The sequence below is a fragment of the Chelonia mydas genome, chromosome 13 (assembly GCF_015237465.2).
Source record: "Chelonia mydas isolate rCheMyd1 chromosome 13, rCheMyd1.pri.v2, whole genome shotgun sequence".
Taxonomy (NCBI): domain Eukaryota; kingdom Metazoa; phylum Chordata; order Testudines; family Cheloniidae; genus Chelonia; species Chelonia mydas.
Window position 1 is genome coordinate 4,583,298 of NC_051253.2, and position 25,250 is coordinate 4,608,547.

General features: G+C 53.0%; 1 protein-coding gene across 6 annotated transcripts in view; it reads right to left on the reverse strand.

The window, feature by feature from the left end:
• UCKL1 (uridine-cytidine kinase 1 like 1) overlaps positions 1 to 25,250 on the reverse strand; it is a 41,289-nt gene that overhangs the window by 14,268 nt on the left and 1,771 nt on the right. For 3 of the 6 annotated variants that reach the window (XM_037915417.2, XM_007062555.4, XM_043526725.1), the window contains exons 2-7: positions 10,130 to 10,323; positions 8,186 to 8,292; positions 6,728 to 6,898; positions 5,435 to 5,506; positions 1,900 to 2,089; positions 1,248 to 1,309 (exon numbers count right to left, since the gene is read on the reverse strand). In XM_037915417.2, the coding sequence (XP_037771345.1) occupies positions 1,248 to 1,309; positions 1,900 to 2,089; positions 5,435 to 5,506; positions 6,728 to 6,898; positions 8,186 to 8,292; positions 10,130 to 10,323 (796 nt within the window). Of the gene's footprint in view, positions 1 to 1,247; positions 1,310 to 1,899; positions 2,090 to 5,434; positions 5,507 to 6,727; positions 6,899 to 8,185; positions 8,293 to 10,129; positions 10,324 to 18,333; positions 18,429 to 25,250 lie in introns of all 6 variants that reach the window. The other 3 variants (XM_037915420.2, XM_037915419.2, XM_037915421.2) reach the window with 2 other exon arrangements.

Consider the following 25,250-nt stretch of genomic DNA (forward strand, 5'->3'; position numbering starts at 1 on the left):
CCCTCCCCCTGCCCCCAGCATATCCCCGAGTTAACATACAAAAGCTATATCGACCTGAGTGTTGTGGCCCTGAGATCACCAGTCTGCCCTTAATCTTCCCAGGGACACTAGGAACTGCAGCCCACAGCGTATGGTACACAACCTCATCCGCTGATCTGACACCCCCTGCGAGTGCTCAGACGTAACCCACCCTCCAGAGCAGTTACAGTCCAGTTATGGGATTCAAGATTTGTGAAAACTAGAGATGGCTGAGGAAGTAGGAATCTGGATCCACCTTCGAGCCGGTTCAGACTAGCGTTCAGGTGTGAGGCTGAATTGTGGTATTTGGGTTGGCTGCTGCTGAAAGGTCTCCACTCCCAGGGGGCAGATCTCAGCTGTTTTCGCAAGGCTTCAACCAGTGTGTGTGTGTGTGTGTGGGGTGGGGGGGGTGGGGGGCGTCTGAACCGGATTTGAAAAACTGGCCTGTTCTGAGAGTTGTTCAGAGCCGGAAACCCAACGGCTGCACGTGCTTGGAGGGCAGGAACTGGTGGAAGAGAAGGGGCCAGAGCAATGCACTGGAGGGAGAAGTCAGTGCCCGGTTTGTGCTTAACTCCCTGGGGCTGCTGAGTTTCCTAGGCCTGCAGTTAGGAATACTGTACCGGGGATGAGGCAAGTACAGTGGATTCTGCTTACCAGCAAACTCTCAGTTCCCAGCAAGAAGTTGCTATTATCCAAGAGCTCCCAGTAAGGTACAGGCAGGTTCCCGGGTCTGCAGGCACGGAAGGAAGCACTGGGATATGCCAAGCCTGGGCCCAGGGCCAGGGCAGGGTGCAGCCCAGAGAACGCAGGGAGAGGTGCCATGCAGCTCTGCAGGCCCCCAGCACCCTTGTGCAAAGCGCCAGCATCCAGGCTGCAGCCCTCTGCCTTCAGCTTGTCGCATGCCACTGTACAGAGGCAGGCCCAGCAGCAGCGGGCACGTGGATGCACAGCTTGCCTTGCCCAGCCAGTGCGGTGGCGGGGGGAGAGGGAAGACTCGCCTGGTTGAGAAGAGGGAGGCTGGAGAGGAGTTTACTTAGGAGGTCAGGAATCTTGTATCATCGCCCCGCTGCTCTCACATGCAAATCCCAAGCCGAACGATACCCCGGCTAGGTGCTGGATGGTGTCACTAGCCACGCCACTGCCCCTGGCTCTCCCCAGGCGGTTAGCACCCGTATTGCCACCTCCCTGAGGCAAGGCTTTGAACCGGAGCTTCACAGCGCAGCCCTTACCTCTTCCAGCTGGCTGTGGACATGCTGGACAATCAGGTCAATGGCCACGGTGTTCCCGCTACCTTCAGTGCACCAAGAACAAGAGAGAGACAGGGTGAGTTCCAGGGACTCGGCGTCAGGTCAGCACCATCCTCTCCGCTGCCTGCGATTCTGAAACACGGGAACGCTGGGTCCCTGCCTTCCCAGACCCCAACCATAACTCACAAAACGGTCACTCTGCTCCCTGCTGGGTAATCTAGTGGCAGGCCCAGGCAGTCACCCGGGGTGAACTGAGGCAGACCCACCGACGTAACCAAAAACCACCCCCCACACGGCAGCCCCGTTAGCTCCTTGGCAAGGGTTTGGCACAGCCAGCCAGCTCACCCTGGTGCCAACGCGTGCCCACAGAGAGTTGCCAGGCCAATTAATTTTGATTGGGAGCCATCAAGAGCAGGGGCTGTAGGGTCATTCAGTGCCCTAGTTGTCTGCCGCAGTTGGCATTGATGCCAGCAGGAGGGCACAAGGGAATAGCCAGAGGCCAGAGCAGAGGGAGGAGGTGCGGGAGCTGGCGTTCGGACTGCTCTGCTAAGAGACAACAAGCCACGGGATTTCTCAGTGAGCCAACGTAATGAACGAGGAAAGAGGCCGGCCGGAAGCGAGCTGTGCCGGGTACCTCGGGGCACCACGATGTCGGCCAGCCGCATGGTGGGCTGGATGTACTGGTCGAAGGCGGGCTTGACAAACTTGTTGTACTGCTTGATGACCCCCTCAATGTCCCGACCGCGCTCGCCGATGTCCCTGCGCAGGCGGCGCACCAGCCGGATGTCCGAGTCCGTGTCGACAAATATCTTCATGTCGAGAAGCTGAAAGGAGGCAGAACACGCACCCAGAGCAGGTGGAGCGTCACTCGTGCCGGACCCCTCCCGCTGCGCTGCCTTGAGGGCCCGCTCTCACTGCACCAGCTAGCAGGGAGGGGACGCCGCAGGTGGAGCCCTGCCCGGTCAAGCCAGGGAGAGGAAGCGGAGCTCTCCCTCTGCGGTTAGCAGTTCCCCGATCCCCCTGTTGCTGTCACAGAGCTGAGGGCCCGGTTCAAGCCCCTTGAAGGGAGCTGGAAAATCACCCATTGGGAAGTCACCAGGGTCCAAGCAGCCTTGGAAATCACAACAGGGGAACTAAGATATGTCAGGGCAGCGCTTGGAGTTCTGCTGTACAAGCCTGCATCATCGTAACAGAGAAACAGCCCCCCAACTCCAGCCTCACCCGGCAGAAGGGAATTCATCACAATCTCCTCTTCTAGTGTGCGTTTCCCCTACAGCTCAACGGGACCATCGGCGGGAGATCGTAATTTACCTGGTAGCAAGGGTCTGCCACTGAAAAGGGGCCCATACAGCCAGAGCCAGTAATGGGTACAGGCACGAGAAGTTTGGTTCAAAGACCCATCAATGGGGGAGGGAAATTTTATGCCTATTGTCACCCTTCTTTCGACACCAGGGTCAGCACTCTGCTGAGCAACAGCAGATATCAGGGCCTTGCAGCTCAGCTTCCCACTGGTATCAAAGACGTGGTGTCTGAGTATATGTGTAACTTATACATATAGACCAGTCCTGGAACAGAGGTGGTCAGCCAGCATGCAGGGAGCAACTCTGCCTCAAAAGCTGATCTCAAACTGCTACTTACACAACTCCCTCTCCAAGGACCACTTCCTCGATGCAGAACCGTGCAGAACAAAAAAAACACCACCACAGTGTACGTCTTCCCAAGACTAAGCATTTGCGTGCACACTAAGAAAAATATCGTGGAAGACTATGTGTAACAGTGTCACCTAGTGACACTTGCCCTACTAACATTAAATATATTTAGGCTTGGCAGAATTTGATTTTTTTGGTATAATTTCCCCAGGTACTATTGATGTTTATTTTTAAGCTTTATTTTTATCCATTTAAATTTTCACAGTTGCAGGAATGTATGGAGGGGTCAGACTAATTATTTAATGACAGCAGATGTTGAGATTCAAAAAGTTAAAGCTTTATAACTATTAAACATGAACTGTCAACATCACATGTCAAACATCCAAGGTAAAAATCCTTAAATTAAACTCTTATAAGTTCTCAGGAAGCATTTTTCTTACTTTATCTAGCTGTAAATTTCAATGATCATTGCTGGGAATATTTATTTTGTGTGTGTGTGGTGAAATCGACGTTTACTGAAAAAAATCTTATTCTTCCAAGCCTAAATCTATCCCTAACCTAACGGAATGAACGGGTGACAGCCTCTACATTGCAAAATCTGAATATAGCCCTCCCTCCAATGCACCTTCAGAGACACCCATGAAGCCACTAGAAATCCAGGTCAACTGAGACACTGTAGTTCCCGAGCTGGGAGCCCAGTCAGGATGGGCCAACTTTTCATTCTCCAGGCAAAGGTCCAGTCCATAGTCTGCCTGTGGAACTCACTGCCACAAGAGGTCAGAGAGTCCAATAAAGCAGCTGATTCTCTTTTTAAAGGGCTGGATAAACTTGTGCCCAACATCAGGATCAGTAAGGTGGGGAAAGGGATAATCCAAGCTAAACTTCAGGCACGCACTGCTCATCATGGGTCAGGAGGGAATTCTATCTATCCAGGTTCTTATTGGATCCTATCAGCATAGCCTCTGAGTGCCCTCCCCGTCTCCTCTGTACACCGCATTGCGTGACTCGCTACGGCTCCTTCATGTCCTGCAAAGAGTCAGGGAACGGCCATTTCCAGAGACAGGACATCAGGCTTTATGGGCCTTAGGTCTGATCTGTTGCATCTGAGCCAACGCAGCCTTAATCAGCCACTTCCTGTATCTCAGCAAGTGCAATTCACACATCTATTCTCATGCCCGCAAGATCCATTCTGTTCTAAAACTCACTTGTACTAGTAGATCCCACTCTTTTGCCAGGGCGCTATTTCCTAAGCTCAAATTTAAAAGGATGCGGAGGAGATTCGAGTGGCTAGTGACAATGGCAGAGACCTATTACGATGTGCCAGAATGTAACTCGTGGGCACTGGCTGGCTAATGCTGGAAGTGGACCAAACACAGCAGGTCGCCCATGGTGGCTCCAAGTCACAGCGCTGCCTTTAAGTAGGAAAAGCAAGAACGATCTCTCTCTCCCCCCAGGAAATACTCCTCTGGGGCTACATCTACACTTGGAGATAGGGGTGCGATTCCCAGCTCATGCAGACATGTTCCTGCTAGCTCCCATGAGCTAGCATGCTAAAAATAGAAGCGTAACCACAGCAGTGAGTAGTGGCATGAACTAGCCGTAAACCTGCCTGACCCCCATGGGTATGTTCTTGGGTAGGCTAGCTAGCCCACAGGCCATTCTCTGATGCCTGTTCTACCCCAGCTATGCTGTCTGTAACATGCTAGCTTGATGAGAGCTAGTGCGGCTTTGTGAGCTGGGAATCACATCCCTCGCTCCAAGTGAGATTCACCCAGCTGACCACTGGATGTCATTATTGCTCCAGACGAGCAGATCGCGAGAGTGCATTGAACAATAAAGCAAAGCTTCTAGATGAAAGCAAGCAGACACATTCGGGTTTGTACACAGCTTGGCCTCTCATGTTACATTTTTCAAGTATTGCGTTAGGGCTCATAAAAAAAAAAGGAACTTGCAGCCCTGGCAAGGATCAGATAAGCTGGCAGTTGCTGGACCAGCTCATCCTAGCAAACGGACTGCAATGTGTAGAGATTACAGAGACTAGGAGAATAGAATTGTGCCAGATTTAGTGGTGTTTTTGTGCAGTGGACAATTGCCACCAGGAATTAGATTGTAACCACTAAACTCATTACACCTGGTACCAAATCACCAGCCTCCACATCTCTACAGATGGGTTAGAGCATTAGCCTGTGTTTCTCCCAACGTCCTTCCACTTGGCTTTGTAATCGTTAGCAACTGAAGCCCATTGAGATCCTACAGTAAACTCCTACAGCAATCAGGAATACATCTGCTGAAAGCATCCATCTCCCTGGCCCCAGATATCAGAGACCATTAGGGGGAAAATTCCATCTTTCCTTCCTCTCCCCGCATGCATGCGGATGGAGAGCAGGAGGTGGGGAGGCGTACAGCAAGGAATGCTTCCCGACAGCTCCTGCTTTCCCAGCCAGGACGCGAGACGAAGCCGTGAGACCCTCTTGGCTTTGCCTCTGCAGCCCATCATCCTTCTAAAGGACCCTTTCTCACCTCCAGGAGCTCCTTGTCCGCAAAAGCCATGATGCCTTCAAAGATAATCACGTTGGCGCCGTACAGTGTTTTCTGGGAGGAAACGGAAGGAAATTGGTCAAACCCAATGCAGTTAGTAAGAGAACGAAAGGAGAAAAATACTCCACCGGAGGGAGAGATGATAAAGGAGCATGAAGTTCAGCACAAAAGGAAGGATTTGAATGCCCTGGGAATCTGGGGTCAATTAAGGCCCCATTGCTGGGCCCCAACGAGTGGGCGCTGGAAAAGTGCCGCTGGGACACTGGACATGACAAGGGCACCCCCCTTACAGTAGAAACGGCGATGGAAAAGACCAACCTATGAATGATATCAGAGGGTCCAGCCCCTTAAGAGACACCATCCCCAGAGAGAGGATGCATCAGATAAAGGGAGCAGCACCTGGTCTCCCACATGTTTCCACGCAAGAGATGAGGCTGCTGTGTTTCTTTTAAATTGATCTTCAAGCCAAAGAAGGAAGGAAAGTGCTCAGCCTGACTGGGGACTGAACAAGCCCATTACGGAGGAGGCCTCTTCTATATTGCTTATGAATACCAGTCCCAAGATGGGTGCTTCCCCTAAAGAGACTGTCTTTTCATTTCTCCTTCCCCGCGCTGGGAAATCTCACCTACTCAGAGCCTTTCCATGTAAAATCTCTGCCCCCCTCCCTCAAGACTGTATGCTGCAGATACCATCCCCTCCGCAAGGAGGTCTGGATCGAATTCCCTTCAGACCTTCTCCGTGCTATTCCTCACATCGACGGCTGGGGTCAGTGTTGCATAATCTACAGCTCTCCCTACTGTAACCAATCGTGCTCACACACACCTGCTCCTGTCCCTGGACAGCTGGGACCAGAGACCTGCTCTGTCGGCTCCAAAACCATGGGCTTCTACCACTTGAGCTAATGGGGAACTCCCTTTGCTGCCAGTAGCAGTAGATCCTTTATCTTTTGTTTGTCAGCCACTAGATGACAGCATTGCTCCCTCCCTTATACACACAAAGCCAGCCCGTTCGCGGAGAGCACACTGCCACTGCTGGGTTCCTACCAAGCCAGGCACCAGAAACAGACACCATACGTCCCACATGGCAATGTGACCACTAGGCTGGGATCTTGGGTTTTCAATCTATGGTGTTTGAAAGGGATGGGACTTTTAGTCTGAAGATGCAGGTGCATTATCCCTCTTCCCATCTCAGGATAGCCCCCCACCCTCCCCCCACCCCCAGCACATGAATCACCCCTCACCCCCAGGTCCCATCAGTCCCTTTGTGTCCTCGTACCCATTCCTTCTTCCGGCTATGGGTGGTGAAGTCGTAGATGGGGATCGTTACGCTCTTGCCTTGCTTGAGTTTCTTCAGGGTGGAGATGATCAAGTCAAAGTCGAAGGCGTCGGGGTGGTCAAAGTTGAAGTCGTTGCTGGCCGCCTGCTCCTGCTGCTGTTTGGTGAGCACCTACCCGAGACAGGAGAGGGAGCTGCAGGGTTCATCGTACACCGTCAAAGCGGAGAGCGCCACAGCCTGGGAAGCCTCAGCCAGGAGCCACGTGGGCTGTGCTATGGACAGTGCCGCGCGCGTGCGGATGCACGTTCCTGACACATGAGAGAGCAGGACGACGGCCAAACTGTGAAGAATTGCCCTAGAGCCAGGGATTCCCTGGGTCTCCTACCCTGACAGGCAGAAGCAGCTGGGCTTGCTGGCCCGTATCGCGGGGCGTGGGCTGCAGCTGACGAGACCCTAGCCCTTTTATTTCTAGGGAAGAGGGACGATGGCCCAGTGGTTAGGGTTTCATCCCAGGGCTGGCCCTTTCTAAGAGTCTGGATGCACGGGGCTTGGACAAATGGGGGAGGGGGCAGCTCCCCAGACATTGACCCCTCCCCCTGCGGCTGGGAGCAATGGGGGCAGGAATGAGGGAGTGCAGAGCTTCCTGCAACTCGGGGGAGGTTCCCGGAGGTGGGTCTGACCTGGCCCTGGGAGTGGCCCATGCAGGGGAAAAGGAAGTCCTTTTCTCTCTCCTGCCCAGCCAGGACTAGCAGCTGGAGGCCGGTGTATAGCAGGGGCCGCCAGCTCCAGGCCCAGCACTCGGGGGTTAAAAGGGCCTTGGGGCAGGCTGTGTGTGACCACAGCGCCCCCCTGACCACGGCGCCCACCTACAAGGCTGGCCCTGTGGCTCTCAAGAGATGTGGGTTCAAATCCTTGCTCTGCCACAGCCCTTCCTAATGGAGGACAGAGGCACGGATAGACTGAGTGCCTTCCTCACCCATCAGCCAAGGTCAAGTTTCTCTGTGCCTCAGTTTCCCATGTGTAAAACAGGGATGACAGCAATTCCTTACCTCACAGGGCTTTATGAATCTTTAATGCATTAAAGACAGAGAGACGCCTGGGTCCTACAGCAGTGGTGGTTCAATCGAAACAACGCTTTTCATTAACGTTAGAACGCTTGTCTCGTTCAACTAACACAGCTCAGTCCCGACCACGTTAGTCCAGCCTGGTCCCCTGGCAACCGAGACAGAGGCCTAATGCAGGCGGGATTTCTGCAAGTGCCAGTGGCATGGTTCGGTCATCGCCTGATGACCAGGCCACAGACACACACTCGAAAGAGTCGCCTGCCTCCCCCTGACCTGCTCTGCCGAGGGCGCCGGCACACCCCATTCAGCAGGACAGGGAGGACTCCGGAGGGCAGAGGCCAGAGGGGACAAACACCTGAGCCGGCTGTGGGCTAAGGAGCTGGCGGCAGCTCACCTTGTAGAAAGAGTCCATGGAGAGCAGGACCACCCAGGGGACATCTAAAGCTTCGATGATCATTCTGGCCACGGTGGTCTTTCCAGAAGCACTGCCCCCTCCCAAGCCTGATGGGGGGAGAGAGAGAGCGAGTAGCATGAAGCAAACGTACCAGCAGCCCGACCTTCCAAGCTCAATTAACGCTGGCAGATCTCGCCGGGCTGCACTTGACGAACGAATGATTCCGTCATTACAAGTAACTGGGGACGGCCAAGGCCCTTCAGCCGAGAATCACTGGGTTAAGAGGAGAGCCAGCATTCGAACCAGCCCGGAGAGAGTCCTGGTATCGGTCACACACGGCAGTAAAAAATAGACTCCTCCCACAAGCACGAGGTGCAAACAGGGGGACATTGCTGAGAGAGAGAGCGAGCCCCACCCCTCCTCTGCCCTGGCTATCTGGAGCATCAGCTCATGAGGGCATCACTCGTTATGTGTACACACAGCAGCCAAAGGCATGAGACCCTTATCTCAGTGGGATCTTTGGGCACCACCGTAATACTAACAGATACGTCCAATGCACCAATGTCTGTCACTCCGCAACATACTGGGGGGGGGGGTGTCCCCCAAGTTCTAGGGTGCGTACGCAGGGGGTCACTCTGTGACCATGGTGACTGGTAGGACTGCAGATCCGCCCCACTCCCCTGCGGTCCTGTATTTAGAGATTCCAAAGCCAGAAGGGACCATTGGGATCATCTAGTCCAGGGGCGGGCAAACTTTTTGGCCTGAGGGCCGCAACGGGTTTCTGAAATTGTATGGAGGGCCGGTTAGGGGAGGCTGTGCCTCCGCAAACAGCCAGGCATGGCCCAGCTGCCCCCCCCATCTGACCCCTCCCGACAGCCCCCCCGAGGACCCCTGCCCCATCCACCACCACCCCCTGCTCTCGGTCCCCTGACCACCCCGCAACTCCCCGCCCCTAACTGCTCCCCGCCGCCCCATCCAACCCCCACCCGACTTACCCCTGCCCCATCCAACCACCCCTTCTCCCTGACCGCCCCCAGGCCCCTCGCCCCTAACTGCCCCCCACCACCCCATTCAACCCCCTCTCTCCTACCTGACTGCCCCCTGGGACCCCTGCCCCCATCCAACCACCCCTTCTCCCTGTCCCCTGACCACCCCCCTGCCACCCCATCCAACCCCTCCTCTCCTTCCTGACTGCCCCCCGGGACCCTTGCCCCCATTCAACCCCCATTCCCTGCCCTCTGACCGCCCCGACCCCTATCCACACCCCTGACAACCCCCCAAACTCCTCTGCCCTCTATCCACCCCCCCCGACCCGGCCCCCTTACCGCGCTGCCTGGAGCACTGGTGGCTGGCAGCGCGGCTGCACCAGGACAGGCAGCCAGGGCAGGCTGGGCTCTGCAGCCCCGCTGCCCAGAGCATTGCGCCACGTGGTGGCATGGGAGGGGGGACAGCCTCCCGGGCCAGGAGCTCAGGGGCTGGGCAGGATGGTCCTGCGGGCTGGATGTGGCCCGTAGTTTGCTCACCTCTGGTCTAGTCTGACCTCCTGTAGAACACAGGCCAGAGCGTAATTCCTAGAGCATTGTAGCCTTCAGCTGCCCACGGAGAAAGACAAGGACCCTAAGGGAGCAGTCGCTAAGACAGACTAATCAGAGCCCCCCCCTCAGTTTGAGAAGTGTGGAGGCCCAAGCTTGGGAACCAAGCTGGAGTCTCTGGCATGGTAGCGAAGTGTGCTAGTAAGGCTGGAGCCATCTCCGAGAGATGCACTTTTGCAAAGGACCCTATGCCAAGCTCAAACCAAGATCCCTGCTATGGCAGCTGCGAGGGACAGCACGACCTGAAGGGACACACGCCGCACCAGCCCTCAGCAAAGAGCCTCTGAAGCCACCCTCCGGCCGTTAACGCCTGAAAGGCCTGCGCTCAGAAAGCTCCCAGCAGATGCCTTACCGATGACAAAGGCCTCTTTGGACTGCGTCCCGTGCTCGTTGTACCATGGCGGCCGCCCGGCTGTGTAGATCGTCCTTTTGCTCGTCCGCAGCAGGGGCGGCTCGGATTTGCACTGGCTGGTGGTCCGTTTCCGGGGCGGCCTCGCAGCACCCACCGCAGGGTACAGTCTGTCTAAGGATTCCGCTCCGCTGGTGCTAGGAGACGGGCAGAAGAAGAAGAAACCTGGTCATCTGGGGCAACATTCGCAGCGGGGGCCCCCCGATCTGTGAAGGCATCCCCTCGAGAGGCTGAAACTGACGCATTGACTTGAAAAGAGGCCAGAGGGATTAACGACAAACCGTGTTCTCCTGAACTCACAGAGGGGAAGGAACACAGCTGGGTTAATGACGAACCCTCCTCTCCCAGCCACCGTGCGATCTCCGCAGTGGATTCTGCCGCAGTTCTTCGCATTGCCAGTGGGATGGAACAGACCAGAGGAGGGCCCTGCCCAAAGCACTGCATTAACCCCCTGCCTACAGGGCGCTCCTGGGTCTGACCGGCTTGGGAAACAGGCTATCTGGTAACAGGAAATTGCCCCAAGTTCTGGCCCTGACTAGTGCCATCAGCAGCAAGCTGCTGTTCGGGGTAAGTGTCTCTAGTGGATAGAGGGGCCTGGGGCTCAAGACCCCGGGACTCTCTTCCTGGCTGTGCCAGGCTTCTTGTGTGACCTCAGGCCAGTCGCTCAACCATTACATGCCTCAGTTTGCCCATGTGTAAAAACTTGCCTGCTGGTACCTCACCCAGGGTGCAGAGGGACGTTTGCTGGTGAAAGCTTCTGAGATCCTCCCCAGTGAAGGGGCTACGCAAGCACAGCATTGGTAAGTGCCATGATGGAGACATTCTCCTCTAGAAAGCTCTCTCAGCAAGCAGTGAATTCTGTGTTATCCATGTGCCAGGGTAAGAACACCTCTGTTCTTTAGCCTGGCCTGGCCTGAAGCAGCCCAGACGTGTTTACACTACTGTGGAGAACACACAAGTGTCTATATTAGGCCACGTACTCCCACACCTTAACACACACACCTCTTCAAGCAATACCTCCTCCTTCCCCTTCCCCCGTTAGCCACTCCCAAACTGCCCCCCACCGGCCTGCCCTGAACTGCCCTCTTGAATCTCATCTCATTCAGATTTTCTCTCTTCAGGGCAGGGAATGTGTGCCCAGGGTTATAAAGTGCTGCGGAAATTCAGTGTTTATGTGTTTAATAATGATTATTCTTTGCCTTGCAGTAGAACCTAGAGGTCCCACAAGCATGGCTCAGGACCCCCCAGTGCCAGGCGCTGTACACACATTGAACAAAAAATGGTCCCTGCCCCGAAGAGCTTACAATCCACGTAATACCAACATATGGCAACCCCCCGGGTTAGCAGACACCAGACTCACTCCCCCAAGTGAGAAGGCAGAGGGGTTCCTGGGGGCAAAGAAAAGATCACCCATCTAAAGAGATCAAAAATAGCCAGGCACAGACAGGAGACCCCCCTCCTTCCCTGATAGCAGGGTGGTGCGTGGTGGGTTGTATTTTTAACCCCTCCATCTGCCAAGAAGTGGCGGTCTGGCTGCAGCCAGTGCATTTCCAGCCCTTCTGGCCTCACAGCGGGAGGGGGACGCAGGCTGCTGTAGTCCAATCACACGAGCCCCTGGGGAGGGGAGCGCGAGAGGTGGGTGTGTGAGCGTGCCCTGTGCTGCGCTGCTAAGTGCCGCCTCCTCCTCTCACCAGCTGCTGCAGCAGGAGGGGGGGAACCAAGTCCTTTCGCACTTCGTCGCCCCGTGGCAGAGGTGCCGAGATAAACTGCAGCCGGCCAGGAGATAAGCTGCAGCCGGCGCTGCCAGGTCGACGTGCCAGGGATGGAACAGATTATTTCTATCAGATCCTGCCGACTCTGGCCTCCCTGCTCCTCGCGCTTTCCACTTCCGAGGCTCGGGGGGACCTTTCCTCCCTCTTAAGTACACGTAAGGGGATAACAACAGCACCAGCAGGCGCTGCCTGGGCAGGGAAGCAGGCTTAGCACCGCCTGCCCCATCTCCTGGGTCCTAGTGGAGAAAGACCAGAGCTGGCGTGGGAACAGTAGAAAGTGAGGGCCACTGGCTCATTCCTGGAGAGAGCTATTACTCTTTCTTCTCCTACCTAGGATCCAAGCTATTCCTGAGACCCCTGACCATACAAAGGGGGCAAGGGTCCTCTCAGCCTTCCCCGTACAGACCCCCTTCTACGTGGCAACCTGGGGAGATCAAGGAGGCCACGACACCTGACACTGTTCCCCCACCCTTGGGGGGCCCCATCCTAGAGGCCAGCCGCAAAGCCATCACCCTTGCAGAGCGAATTGGCAAGCGTCACCAACCATTTGTAGATCAAGATTGGGTGTTTTTCTAAAAGATCTGCTCTAACTCAAAGAGGAATTATCCGGGGGACATCCTATGGCCAGAGTTATCCAGGCGGTCAGACTCGATTGTCACAACTGTCCCTTCTGGCCTAGGCAGGTGGGGAACCAGTAGATAAGAGGGGCACCGAAGGATGGACGCTAGAGCTGGTGTGGCCACTACTTCCTTTGTCTCTTGGAACACCGTTCTTTGCAGGACAAGCCTGCCGTGGAGCTGCCCAGGTCTATTAGCAGGACACAGAAGAAACTGGAGACAAAGAGGTGCTTTGGACATCAAGCATCTCACCCCCACCCCACTTCCTGACCCCAGCTGATTTGCTGAAGGGGTCAAAGAGTGGGAGAAAACAGCCAGGCCACAAAAGGCAGGCAGAGGAAATCACCCTGCGCAGGACAGGAAATCTGGGGATCCCCTCTCGCTATGTTCACTGTGCTGGGGTGACCCCCCACTTATTTCCAGGGGTTCACCCCGCAGCATGATTTCAATACCATCCTATTTCTATGCGGTACTCTCTTTAGGAAGCGAGATGGGGACCAGGGGCTGGGGGTGGTGGAAAAGGTATGTGTTTGCAGACAAGATGATCTTTAAGTGAGTTCAGAAAGGCAGCAGAGTCATGCAGGGTGAACGGGCTCCTGGAAGGTGGAGCAGCTCCCGGCCCTCTGCGGACTCACTCCAAACCCTTTTGGTCTCTGATCAGTTCTGGCTGTAACCTTTCAAACCCTGCTTGAGAGGCTCAGTGGCAGGCAACCAGCCAAGGGTTTAGAGAGATCATCTACCTGGCTCGGCATTTAACAACATGCCAGCATCCATCTCCCAGTGAAACTCTCGCCCAGCTTCAGAGGAGATAAGCATTCAGCATTCACCAATCCCACAGCGTGAAGGCGCCTGCCGCCCACATGGAGCTGTTTCTGATGGTGGTGACAAGTTTTTTCTTTCCTATTGGCTTGACGGCCCTTTTCCCCCCCAAATACCTTTGGGGTTTTCCCCCACCTCGCAAACACCAATTCACCCCCACCTCTCCCTTCCCCCAACTCCCTGGGGTCTGAATGGAGCAGAAACAGAACCATCTCGCCTTTAACAACTTTTACTTCATCCGGATGGTAACAGCAGGATGGACCCCTGGCAGTACCGACTGTGGCAGTCAGGTTCTGGTGGACATGGCATGGTAGCCGCTGCAGATCCAACACGAAGAGCATGAACCTTTGAGACCAACACCAAGGGACTGGCTTGGGGTTTTTTATATTTCTTGGTTACCCAGTGGTAAGTTTTTATGGGTTTGTTTGGTTTTTTTTAAGCTTTTTCTCCCAACCTGCTTATAACAATTTTAAATCTGGTCAAAGTTTGGTCTGAAAACCCTCAGCAAAAGCACAAATGAAAGTTTAAATGTTAAAAGCACCTGCTGCAGCTACGCAGAATGAACAGTGAAGAGGTGTAAATCTTGCTGTCTTAGCTAGCAGGAGAAAGGGCTGGTGGGTAAGGCAAAGGGCCAGGAATCAAGCAATCCAGGTTCAGTTCCCAGCTCCATCACGGATTCCCTGCATGACCTTGAGTGACTCACGTAGCCTTTCTGGGCTTCAGATAACAGCTGTCCTTCCTTTTCTCTGTTTCCTCTATTTAGGTCACATCTGACCAGAGAATGATGTGGGCAGCCCCTGCCTCTCCTTTACTTCAATGGAGTTGCATCCAGGTGCAGAAATCTGCCCACACAGAAACGTCCAGAACAGAGAATTAAAAACCATGATCACAAACAGGTGAGGCCGACAGGGAAAGTCCACTAGACTGTATCAACTTGAAGGACTCCTTCCCGCCTAGAGAAAGCGCGAAAAGCACAGACAGCCCGCCCATGCATTCTGTTCTGCTCTCCTTTGGGGGTCCCTGAAGCAGCAATTAAACAGTGCCCGCGATTCCCCGAGCGGTGCTGACACCGGAGAAGGATGCTGGTGCATAAACAGAGACGTTCCAGCTCGATAAAAACAAAGATGACGAAGGCGCGATTGTTATTTACCAGGGAGGGGAAAATGATCGTTTCATCTACATTCCAAACGCAGCTCTCTGGGTGGGGATGGATATGATGCTGAAGCGGCGAAGGGAGTTTTATCGATGGAGAACACAGGGATCCTGTCTACCAGAGCCCTTCTCACTCTCAGTATCAGCGATACCATTGTGAGACGAGTGGGCAACTTCAGCTGGGCTCTGGGCAGATGCCGGGCTCTCTGGGCAGGGTGGGGTTCTAGGTAGTAAGCTTGGCAGGGCAGGGATTGTCTCATCCTCAGTGGCAGTGCTTGTCCCGTGGGGGCCTCCTGCATAGCTCAGTTCTGGGCCCTACCCGTGACCTCACACGCACAGCGTGGGCAAGATCACGCCGTACGGAGGGCACCATTTTGAGCCCCGGCTGGCACTGAGAACAGAGCAGCTGACACCTGGCGGGTCGGATCTGGCTTTCAGAGGGCCCTTCGCTGCCTTGGGACCCCTGCAGTTGGCGCAGATGCCTAACATTACAACTGCTCCTACTCTTTCAAACCATTAGGAGCCCAGCACAGTGAATCTCCTGTCCCCCCAGAGCCGGGCAGCCTCTGGGCCAGCAGCATCAGTCTGGGTGTGAGAGGGGGCTCAGGGCTGGAGCAGGGGGTTGGGGTGCTCCCCCCAGAGCACCCGCAGCCCCCTGACCTAAGTTTTAGTTAGGGGTATACAGTAAAAGTCATGGACAGGTCATGGGGCTGTGAATATTTTTTTACTGCCTGTGACTTGTCCATGACTTTTACTAAAAACACCCGTGACTAAAACGTAGCCTTACTTATACCTCAATCTTGCCTACTTAGATTGTAAGAGGTTTGCAGAAGGGACAGTCTTACCACGTGTGTACAGCATTCAAACAGAATAATAATTCGTTGTCTTGCAGTGGCGCCTAGCAACACTAGTAATAGAACAGGAGCCCATTGTGCTAGGCGCTGTACAAACACAGAACAAACAATGGTTCCCTGCCTCAAAGAGCAAATAATCTAAGTGGGGCCCTGATATTGGCTGGCTGTAACATGAAACAGCAACAAGCCTGGGCATTTAGCACACACAATCCTGCCCCTTAGGCAAGGGGGCTATAGTCATTTCTGGGTTAATGGCCCAAGGCCATATGGAAAGGTATTTGTAAAAAGAAAATTTGTATTTTGTATTAGGAAGAAGAAATTGGGCCTTGAGGTTTCTGGAGAGATTTGAAATAATTTGATTCAGAACGATCACTTATGACATCTACACTGCTTGGCTTACGTTGCTGGAAGTTGTAATTACAACAGTAGGCCATACTAAAGGACTGCCCGGTCCGGGAGTTGCAAGGGAGCACTCTAGCATTGCTCCAGGTGCTTTGTGGGGTGTGGCGGGTCCTCAGAAAGCATTTCAAAGCCTATGGGGCACTATAGCATCGCTCAGTTCTAAAGACATCTACCGTTGTCTGGGTACCACACCTGGCCCAACAGGGTCCTGCTCCGCAACTGGGGCCCCAAGGCACCATCGCAATGCCACCAGTAAATAACGACTAATGCAAGGTCATCCTCCCCAGAACTGCTCACCAAATTGTAGATCCTGAAATAGGCACAAAGTGAAGCCCATTGGCTCAGCAATGACTAGGAAAGCCCAGCATTAATGCCACCTACACAACACGAAGGGGATTGGTCTTGGTTGTAGATTCCTCCCCACGGTGACGTGCCCATAGTTCTACGGGTAACGTTTCTAAAAGTAACTAAGTGACCTCGCAGCCGAAGTCTTGTCGAAACCAGCAGGACTCAGGCTTCGACATAACATTTCAAAAGAACCCGGGGGTGGAATCTTGGTTCCACCCATGGTCAATGGGACTTTTGCCGGTGGCTTCAACAAAGCCAGAACTTCAGTCTATATCTGAAGCATAATGGTCCGGAGAACGGAAGAGACCAGGAACGATCCTTTTACTGTCTCCCCTGTTGGTCTTCAGCTTAGACCTCAAAGAAGGGCTCTGATACAACAGGGATACCCCACCCCCTTCAGTGGCTCCCCAACTTGGGCCTTCTCATTGCTATTCCCAAAGGGGGGGAGTGGAGACACACCAGGGACAAGTAACCCCTCCTCTTTCTCGGCTGCTCCCTAACGTACAGCCTGGTGGGACACGTCCCCTCTGCGGGAGCTTGTTTCCAGTGAAGTCAATCCAGGAAGCCACAGGGGAACGACACATCCCACCATGGTATGTTGTCTTGGGTGGGACAGGGAGATGGAATTTCCAGTTAAAAACAAAGCGTCACATCAGCCCAAAAACGCTACAAGAGTTTAATACAAGGAAGGCTGGGCACCTCCCAAATGTATTTGGGTAATGCATAGTGTGGCCTAGTAACTCGTGCACTGGACTGGGACTCAGGAGACCTGTGTTCTGTTCCTGCTGGGAGACCTTGGACAAGTCACTTCCTCTCTCCATGCCTCATGCCCCCCATCTGTAAAATGGGGAGAATGATCCTAACCCCCCCCCGCTCCCCCAAACGCTTTGAGATCTGTGATGAGAAGAGCCAGGTATGAAGAGTGTGAAATTATTATTCGCTGCTGGATAGACAGAGAAGTTTCCTCTCCTTCCTTGCTGCCCTTTGCCCCATCCCCTCCTACTCAGAGACACGGGGATTCTGGATAAACCAGGGAAGTATTATTTCAGCTTTTAACATTAAACCTGACCAGATGAAGGATAGAGACATGCTCTGGCTACACAGCCCTGGATGCTCATCACAACACTCCCAACCTCACAAAATTCTCTCCTGTCTCTGCAGATTCCTTCTGATTCTCAACCACAATCCTTCCTCCAAACAGGACTCCAGATTAAATCCCGCCCACCTAATCCCACTTGCCCTGACCGGGGGAGGGGAGAGCAAGCCCCAGGGATAATTCCAGTTCCTTTACCAGTGTGAAACACCACAGTGCAATTCGTTCACTGGTGTCCCACAAAGCTGTCTGTTAATCTTGGAGAGTAAATCAACTGCACTCCTGTTGGTGATTGATTTGTTAGCCCCTCTCTGCTGCAAGATGGGAATTAGTTGTGGAAATTAATCCTGGCACAAACTAATGTAGCTTTTCTTTGTCACTCAATTTACTCATCATACAGGGGGGACAGGAGAAGGATGCTTCCAATTTTAGTTCAGACTTTGCCCCTTGTCTCAGGTAGTCCTAGGGTTTCCCCCTTTTAAAATTTAGTTCCTTCTATCCCAATGCATTTTGTGCTTCAAACTGCCATTGATTAGCGTTAGGACCAGCCGGCATCATGGACAAGATCAGACGGGTTGAGAGGCCAAAGAGAAGAGACACACCCTCACCCAAAGGTTGGTCCATCTAAAAAGGCAGCAGGTTTAATTTTCAGTAGGAAAAAGAGTTCACACACTTCCCAAACACTCCCAACCCGTGGAAAAAAAAAAAAAAATCACAGTTTCTCCTTCCCCCTAACAGCCAGTAAAGCTCCTGACCTTGGATCCAAAGCCAGTGAGTTAAAGGGGAATCCCACCCCTGCAACATGCTAACCCTAACCATTGAGCCTGACTCTCTTCCCAGCTATCTTCCTCCCCCGCCATAACAATAGCCACCCCTAAATCCTGCAGCAAGAGGAGCTGTTTTGCACAGGTTTCACCGTGTCCTGGGCAAAGCTGCTCTCTCTCTCCCAGCTGCTGTCTCCAATTTCCCAGCCCTCTGACAAACAGGCACAGTGCTTTCGGGTCTGGAGGTGCTACGAATTCATTCGCAGGCAAACAGAGATTTAAAAACAAAAACAAAAAAAACAAAGCAAGCAAACTACGACACTCACCTGCCTTCAGCCCCGAGGGCCCAGCAGCCAGATATCCCGACACCAGCATACATCGGGGGGCTGCTCATTCCACCCAGCTGCTGCAGAATCAGTCTCTAGTGGGGGGCAAGGGAGGGATGGGTTTCAGGAGTTTAGAGCGTGCGTGTGTGTGTGTGTGTGTGTATTTTTTGGCTTGCCTGTCACATGGCCGCCTGAACGGCACTAACGTTGTAACAGGGCTGCCATGTGAATGAAGCACTCTGGAGAAATGACACCAACGTAGTCCTGCGTGGGGCTATTCCCTACCCCCAGAGGGTCCGTGGGGCTTGAGGAAGGGTTTCAGACACCCAGCACGGTTTGCTTTGAAATCTTAGGGGGCTGGGGTGTTAGTGAAGGGCTGGGCAAGGAAGCCAGCGGGAGGAGAGAAAGCACCAGCAGCAGAGTCCCGGAGCAGCCAGCACGCCTGGGAAGAGGATCACTTATCCTGGAGATTATGTTCATTACCTGATATTAATAGCACGGACGTTGTTTAAAAAAAAAGACAGCAGCACCTCCTCTTCCCCCCACCCCTCACCCCGACCGACAGACCCGCGGCTTGGGACAGGGCTCACTCACCTGCTGCTGACATTCAGAGTCTGGGCTCACTGGGGGAAGCAGCGAGGATGCCCCACTGCTGGGGTAAGTGACGGGCCGACTCCCCCAGCCCAGCAATTGTAGCAGTGTCTGGATAAAGAGAGCTGCAGCTGGGGCTGTGGGGGGGAGCCGGGGTCCTTCGGAACGGATCAGAGTGAGTGGATTAGCTGGCCCATCCCATTGCTAGGGCAGATAGTCTCCCCCTAGGGAATGAGTAGACTAATACCCAAACAAGAGCCAGTGGGGACAGAAGAGACTCTCTGTGCTAAGCAGCCGATCACCAGAAGCTGAACCGGGGTATTAATATTGCCCTGGCATTCCTGGGGCAGACCCCAGCTCTGCAGGGGAGGGAGCCAGGAGCCCCTAGCCTCCTGGCTTTTGGCTACAAATTCAAATTCACTCTGAGCAGGGAAGTTATGACGAGCTCCCAGCTTGTGGCCGAGCCTGTTGCTGGAGGTGGATCTGCAGCTGCGGAGGTCTCCTGATATCCCCTGACCTGCCTCCAGCCCCAGCATAAACAAGTCTGTGAAACTCAACACCCCCTGCCATGGGTAACCACGCAAACAAGACACCCCCTCACACGCCCCTCGCCCCCCATGCACGAGGCCGCTGCATTCTGCACTCTCAGCCATCCTGCTGCCAGGTGCTTTACGCCAGCCCTGCCACTTCGACAGCAATTTTCCACCCGCTGCTCCTCTCCCAGCTTAACACATCCTCCCGGCAGAGAGAACAACACGGGAAGGAGCCGTACATGGGGAAAGGCATGGGGCCATGTGGCTGGGCCTGGGGAAATACCTGACTGCCAGCAGGTGCCAAGGGGCAGCCGAGGCATGAATGAGCATCGGAGTACAGGAAGAGGGGAATTAGCAAACTGAACACAGGGAGTGAGAGGAAGTGTGAAGGGGGGAGGATTCTAGGCAAAGGACCACAGACGGGCTGGCACAGCAGAGCTGGTAAGGGTTGGGGGACTAGGAGCATCAGGATATAGAAGCGTTCAGCCACTCAGCAGCAGGTGTCTGGTGCAGCATACGGGCTGTATACACCTTCCCAGGGCACATGAGAGCCTGCCAGGCTGTGTGCCACACATCCGGGCCTTGCTCCGAGGTCACCGGTGTACGTAAGGCTGATGTGTCATCAAAGCAAAAGGGACGTTACTCGAACAAAGAGAAAAGACAACAAGTTTGGGGTAAACACCCATAATAATTAGGGACTTTCACCCCTCACACGGGCAGTGATTATGATCCAGATTATGAATATTAAATAAGCTTCCCCTGCCGCCCCACAACCCAGACTGATCAGAACTGGGGCCCTGATTTGCTCCCCTGGACTGAGGGACCCAGCTCCCTGGGACAGACTTTCTGATCAAGTTTTTCCTTTGTTTTGCACCCATAACAGCTGCCTCCGGCCAACCCTCCCTAGGAATTCTGGGTTTGACTTTTGACAACCTAAGTGCTTTCAAAAATGGAGCCGCCAGGCTGTGGGGAAGAAGGGGGCCAAGAGGTGTGTTTGGAGAGCGGGAAGGGCAGACCAAAAGAAGGCCTGGAGCAGAGGGGCTATTCCGTACACCTGAGGGGACAGGCATTGAGCATTTGCTCCAAGTGTGCCAGGAATGTGGGTTTTAAGAACACTGCAGCCCTGTCCAGCACAAGGGGCCCTCGATCCTGTTTCGGGCCCTTCAGGCACCAGTGCAATACAGACAACTTTTGTGAGTGACCTTTAAAGGCCGTAAAGCACCTCTCTGAGCTGGTTTCCTTTGCTGAGGCAGGTACGACACTTCAGGTGTCTGATTTTCAGGAGCCACCACCCCGACTGGTCAACGCAAGCTGCGGGATCTGAAAGCCCAACTGCAACGGTCTCTCATATTTCAACACTCAACGGCCTGCTGCACTGGTCTCTGGAGACAAAGGCCCAACTCCGAAACAAACAGGAGTGTGCACGAGAGTGGGTGAATAGGATTTCGGGGCACTGGGATCCTAGTCTAGTATGGAAGACACATAACAATAGCACCAATGCCCAACAGCTAGATTAACAGAAGAGAATGTTACCCTGAAATATGTATCAAATCACTAACACTTGGACCAATGAGGACGTGTAAAGAAACAGACAAAAAGAAACTGCCCCAAACCCCTGCTTGAAATAACAGTAAAACTGCGACACACGGCCACAGGGAAGGGAATTCAAAGGTAAAGATGACAATGCGGCCCTAACTCAAGCCATTATACTGAGCCATCCCCCCTAAATAATGATGCCAATCGCACGGCAGAGTGGGTGAACTTCAAAAGGAACACGCGGAGAACTTTTCCCGCGCTGTAATTTTATTTTAAACTCCCCGGTGTCTGTAAAGCCCTTTTAGAAGTTTAAAAATAAAATCTTTCCCTGGTGATTTCTATTCTTTCCCATTAAAGAAAAAGACATACAAAGCTGGAGCCCTCCCCACCAATGCTTCATTGTTCTTTACAGCGAACATCAGAGCCTTTTTCCGGTCTTTGTCTCAATGGCCAAATGACGGGGCTTTCACCTATTCTCCTGACAGAGTCTACTCCGCAGTCTAATCTAGCTCCTAATTTAGTAAGAGTCAGACAAAATCGCCTTTCTTCATTCTATGCTGTGGTTGTTTTAAAAGTATGCCAACAACAACATTTTCCATCTTTGCAAATCGTCTTGGACTCTGAACAAAGACTCAGTGGCTGTACACAAGAGGAGTGCATCAAATCAAATCTAGTCTGAAGGCAGTTCTAAGGACTGCACTTTCTGGCAACATAGACTGCCTTCCAAAGAGCTCGCGGACCTTCAGGAAGAGTCTGAATGGAATGATCAACAGCACTGTCCACCCCAAGCAATATAGCTGCATTCACACTAGGAAGAGCTTTGCTTCCATCCCATACCGATATTCCTTTACTGCCAAAGTGCTTCCCGTGTAGATGTGGCCCAGGAGGGCTAGAAACTTACTTTTAAAAAGAAATGCAAGCCGAGACTCTTACACAAGCAAGTGAGAATGAGGTCCAAGACCTGGGACTTGGAAGCCCTCCCTCCCCTAAATATAGCGATACAATACAATAATCAGAGCTGGCAACCTGCGTCAGAAGCACCCACGTTTCCTCCAGTCGATTCATCCAGCAGTGGCAACGGGTTAGTTGTGAAAATCAAAGAAGGTAGATTTAAAAGAGATTTGAAACAGGTTCTCTTGTTAATTTCGCCCCATTGTTCCTTGACCCTCTTTAAACAATCCCTCGGCCTCCTTAGCATGCATACCTTTCAGATGCTTGTGAACTTCCCTTTACAGCTGGTTAGGCTGATGGAAGCACAGCAACTCTGCTCTTAGCTCGCCTCACAAGCAGTGTCCGAGTGTAAGATACTGGTCCTCATGTCTATATTATATTAGTTCTACGACTGAGAGCCCAACGGCCCTTGGGTGGGTGTAAGTGAAATGCAGATGCTGAGGGAGGGGTGTTCATAAAAGTGGGGGATCGTCTGTGTCTGGCGTTGCACACTGACTATTAAAATGGCCCAGACATTATCATAATAGGACATGCACTCAATATAAATGCTAGAGTCACGTCTTCCCAATTTGCCTTCATTCCAGCACGTTCATGCAGATTTTGGGAAAATGCTAATAATTTATTTTTCCTTTAATTTTTAGGATAAAGCTGAAATGAACCAGGGTTCTTCCTGTTTTGGTCACTGTGACCCCAGTCTTACAACTGGATCCATGTGGGCCCTCGTGTCCATACATGACCCAGCAGGCGACCACCCACATAGATCCAACTCCAGGATCAGGGCCTGTGTGCGTGAACCAGTTATAGTGGGCCCTGCTATGAATGTAGCATTGGCTCACACCGCTGGCTGGGCAGAACACACTACGTCCTGTATAAACCCTGTCTCATTTATTTCTTCTACTGATCCTCCATGACAGAGTGGTGGATGTCGCAATCCAAAAGAGTGGGGCGGGGAGGGGGAAGAGAGAGATTCGGGATCTGAAGGACAGCCCCCCACCAGACTGTAACAATTGTACACCACAACTCCAAGCCATTTGGGACCTTATGCGTTTGTCAGGGCCAGATCCTCAGCTGGTGCAAACGGACACAGCTCCATTGAGCCTGGTGGAGCGAGGCTGATTTACCGGTGAAATGACAGCAAGAGAAGGCCTCTGAGACTAACCACCGGCCAGACTGTAGCCCTGCCGCCTGCTCAGACTCCTGGGCTGCGTTAACACTGAGGAAGGAGCCACCTCTGATCCTTCTCGTCACACCCATCTCTCTCCATGACAGCCCCATCAGTTGCAGCGTAACAGTCTGGCGGCTGGAGCTCCCAGGGCCAAAGCATGCACAAAGCATGAAGGGCCTCTCGTCCTTAGAGGGGGACACCCACCTTTGTCTCTGCACACAGGAGCCTCTGCTCCGGGGCGGGTGCATAGGAGAGACATCAGCAAACAATCAAAGAGTCTAAAGGACACATGCAAGTCCCCTGAACTCCTCTCATGCAGCTGCGGGGTGCCCATCAGACTGAGGCCTCACCTACATTAGAGAAACGTGCACCGGTGTAACCACATTGTCGGAGTTACGCTGGTGGTGCAAACTCCTAACAAGGATGCATGAGGCTAATAGAAAGCAGGGCTGAAACCAGCAAGTATAACTGGCAAAAGTAAATAACTGTTTTCATGATTGGGACCAAGAACTGAAGCGCTCTGCCTCGCCTAGCAAAAAGCTGAGCCCTGAGCTGTGTGTGCAGAACTGACAGGGTAGACGCACCTCTTCCCTCACTGAGCCTCCCTAACAACAGAAAGGGAGCAGAGTCCTTCCCCCAGCCCACCCTGGCCCCCGCCAGCTCATCAGAGCAGCAGCTTCAGCCCAGGAGCAGAAGGGAGGAGCTCGGAAGTAGCGTTCTGCATCCTCCCACTGCCACGACCACCAGGGCGAGACACGTAACTGTGGCTTGGTGCGTGCAGTGCTAACCTGCCCCAAGAACGTGGAAAGGGAGATAGGGATAGAGTCCCGTTCTCCTGGTGAGAGGCAGGACCCAACTCCTGACACTGGCAGAGCCGCTGGTACAGCCAGTCCGGATCACCAGTTGCACACGATGAAAATGCTCCAGAGTCCAAAGAGTTAAAAAGTTTCCACTCTAGAGTATAACCAGCAGCAGCACCTTAATCTGCGGCTCCGGACACGTTTACGGGGATGGCACTAGCACCCCCTAGTGGTAAATGTCCAAATATTTAAATACCACAACAGAGGTCAACGGTACCACCACTTCCTTCTATGGCAACACCATTCCACAATCATGAAGCAACTTGAATGCAAAATTCATGCCCACGGGGAAAAAATGCAGAGTCACTGCTGCTAGCTGAGAAGAGAGCCCACGCCTGGCCAGCAAGGAGTGTTCACATAAGGCAAATCATCGAAAGGGGCTCCATTCACTGAAAAATCATGGGCCCGACCCACCACAAACATACACCGCATTTCCACTGGAGTGACTCCCTTGAGTGTGATGGAATCATCATTCCCCTACACCGGTATAACAGAGGAGAACCAGGCACCGTGGAATAACACACGCACATTTGTTTATCCTCTGTTAATAACTTTGATTATCAAAGCTCAATGAAGTTCAAAAATAATGCACCCTTCTCACCACAGTTTATCATCTGTTCATTTTTGCATTTCTGACAGCTTGGACACAGGAAACCATGAGGTCAGTGTAACTGATACCCGACTACCTGGTTAAAACAGCCATTGTTGTACAACCCAACTACTCATCAGCTTCTCTAGCTATTACTCAGTAATGCACTTCCTTCCTCTGGTAAACTCATTGTGTTCATAGGCCCCATTTGACAGTTGATGAAACTGAGGCACGAAAAGGTTAAGGGCAACGTTTTCAAACGCCGGGGCCTGAGTCTCTCTTTCCCCCCAAGTAAGTGGTCTGTTTGTCACGGACTCAACTGGAAATCAGTGCGTTCAGTGTCTCTGAAAAACCTAAGCCTCCAGGTTTGAAAGATTTGGCCTTAGTGACTTGCCCACAGTCACACGTCACGCGGCTGACTAATTTGGAGCAGAACACATGAGAACTCTGGACATCCCCAGGGGTTTGCTCCAAACACTAGACTAGGGTGCACTGCACTGTAGTAAGCGTTACTTTGCAGCATTTATTATAAATATCGTTTGTAGACACTCATCGTAGAGTTCTGAACATTTCACCTCTAGAGCTGGTATATTCCATGCATGGTCTCAGACCAAAGAATTTTTTTTTTTTTTAAAAGAAATTTTGAGGAAAATCCATCCACCCATTTTTCTGTTATGTGAGTAGGGAAAAAA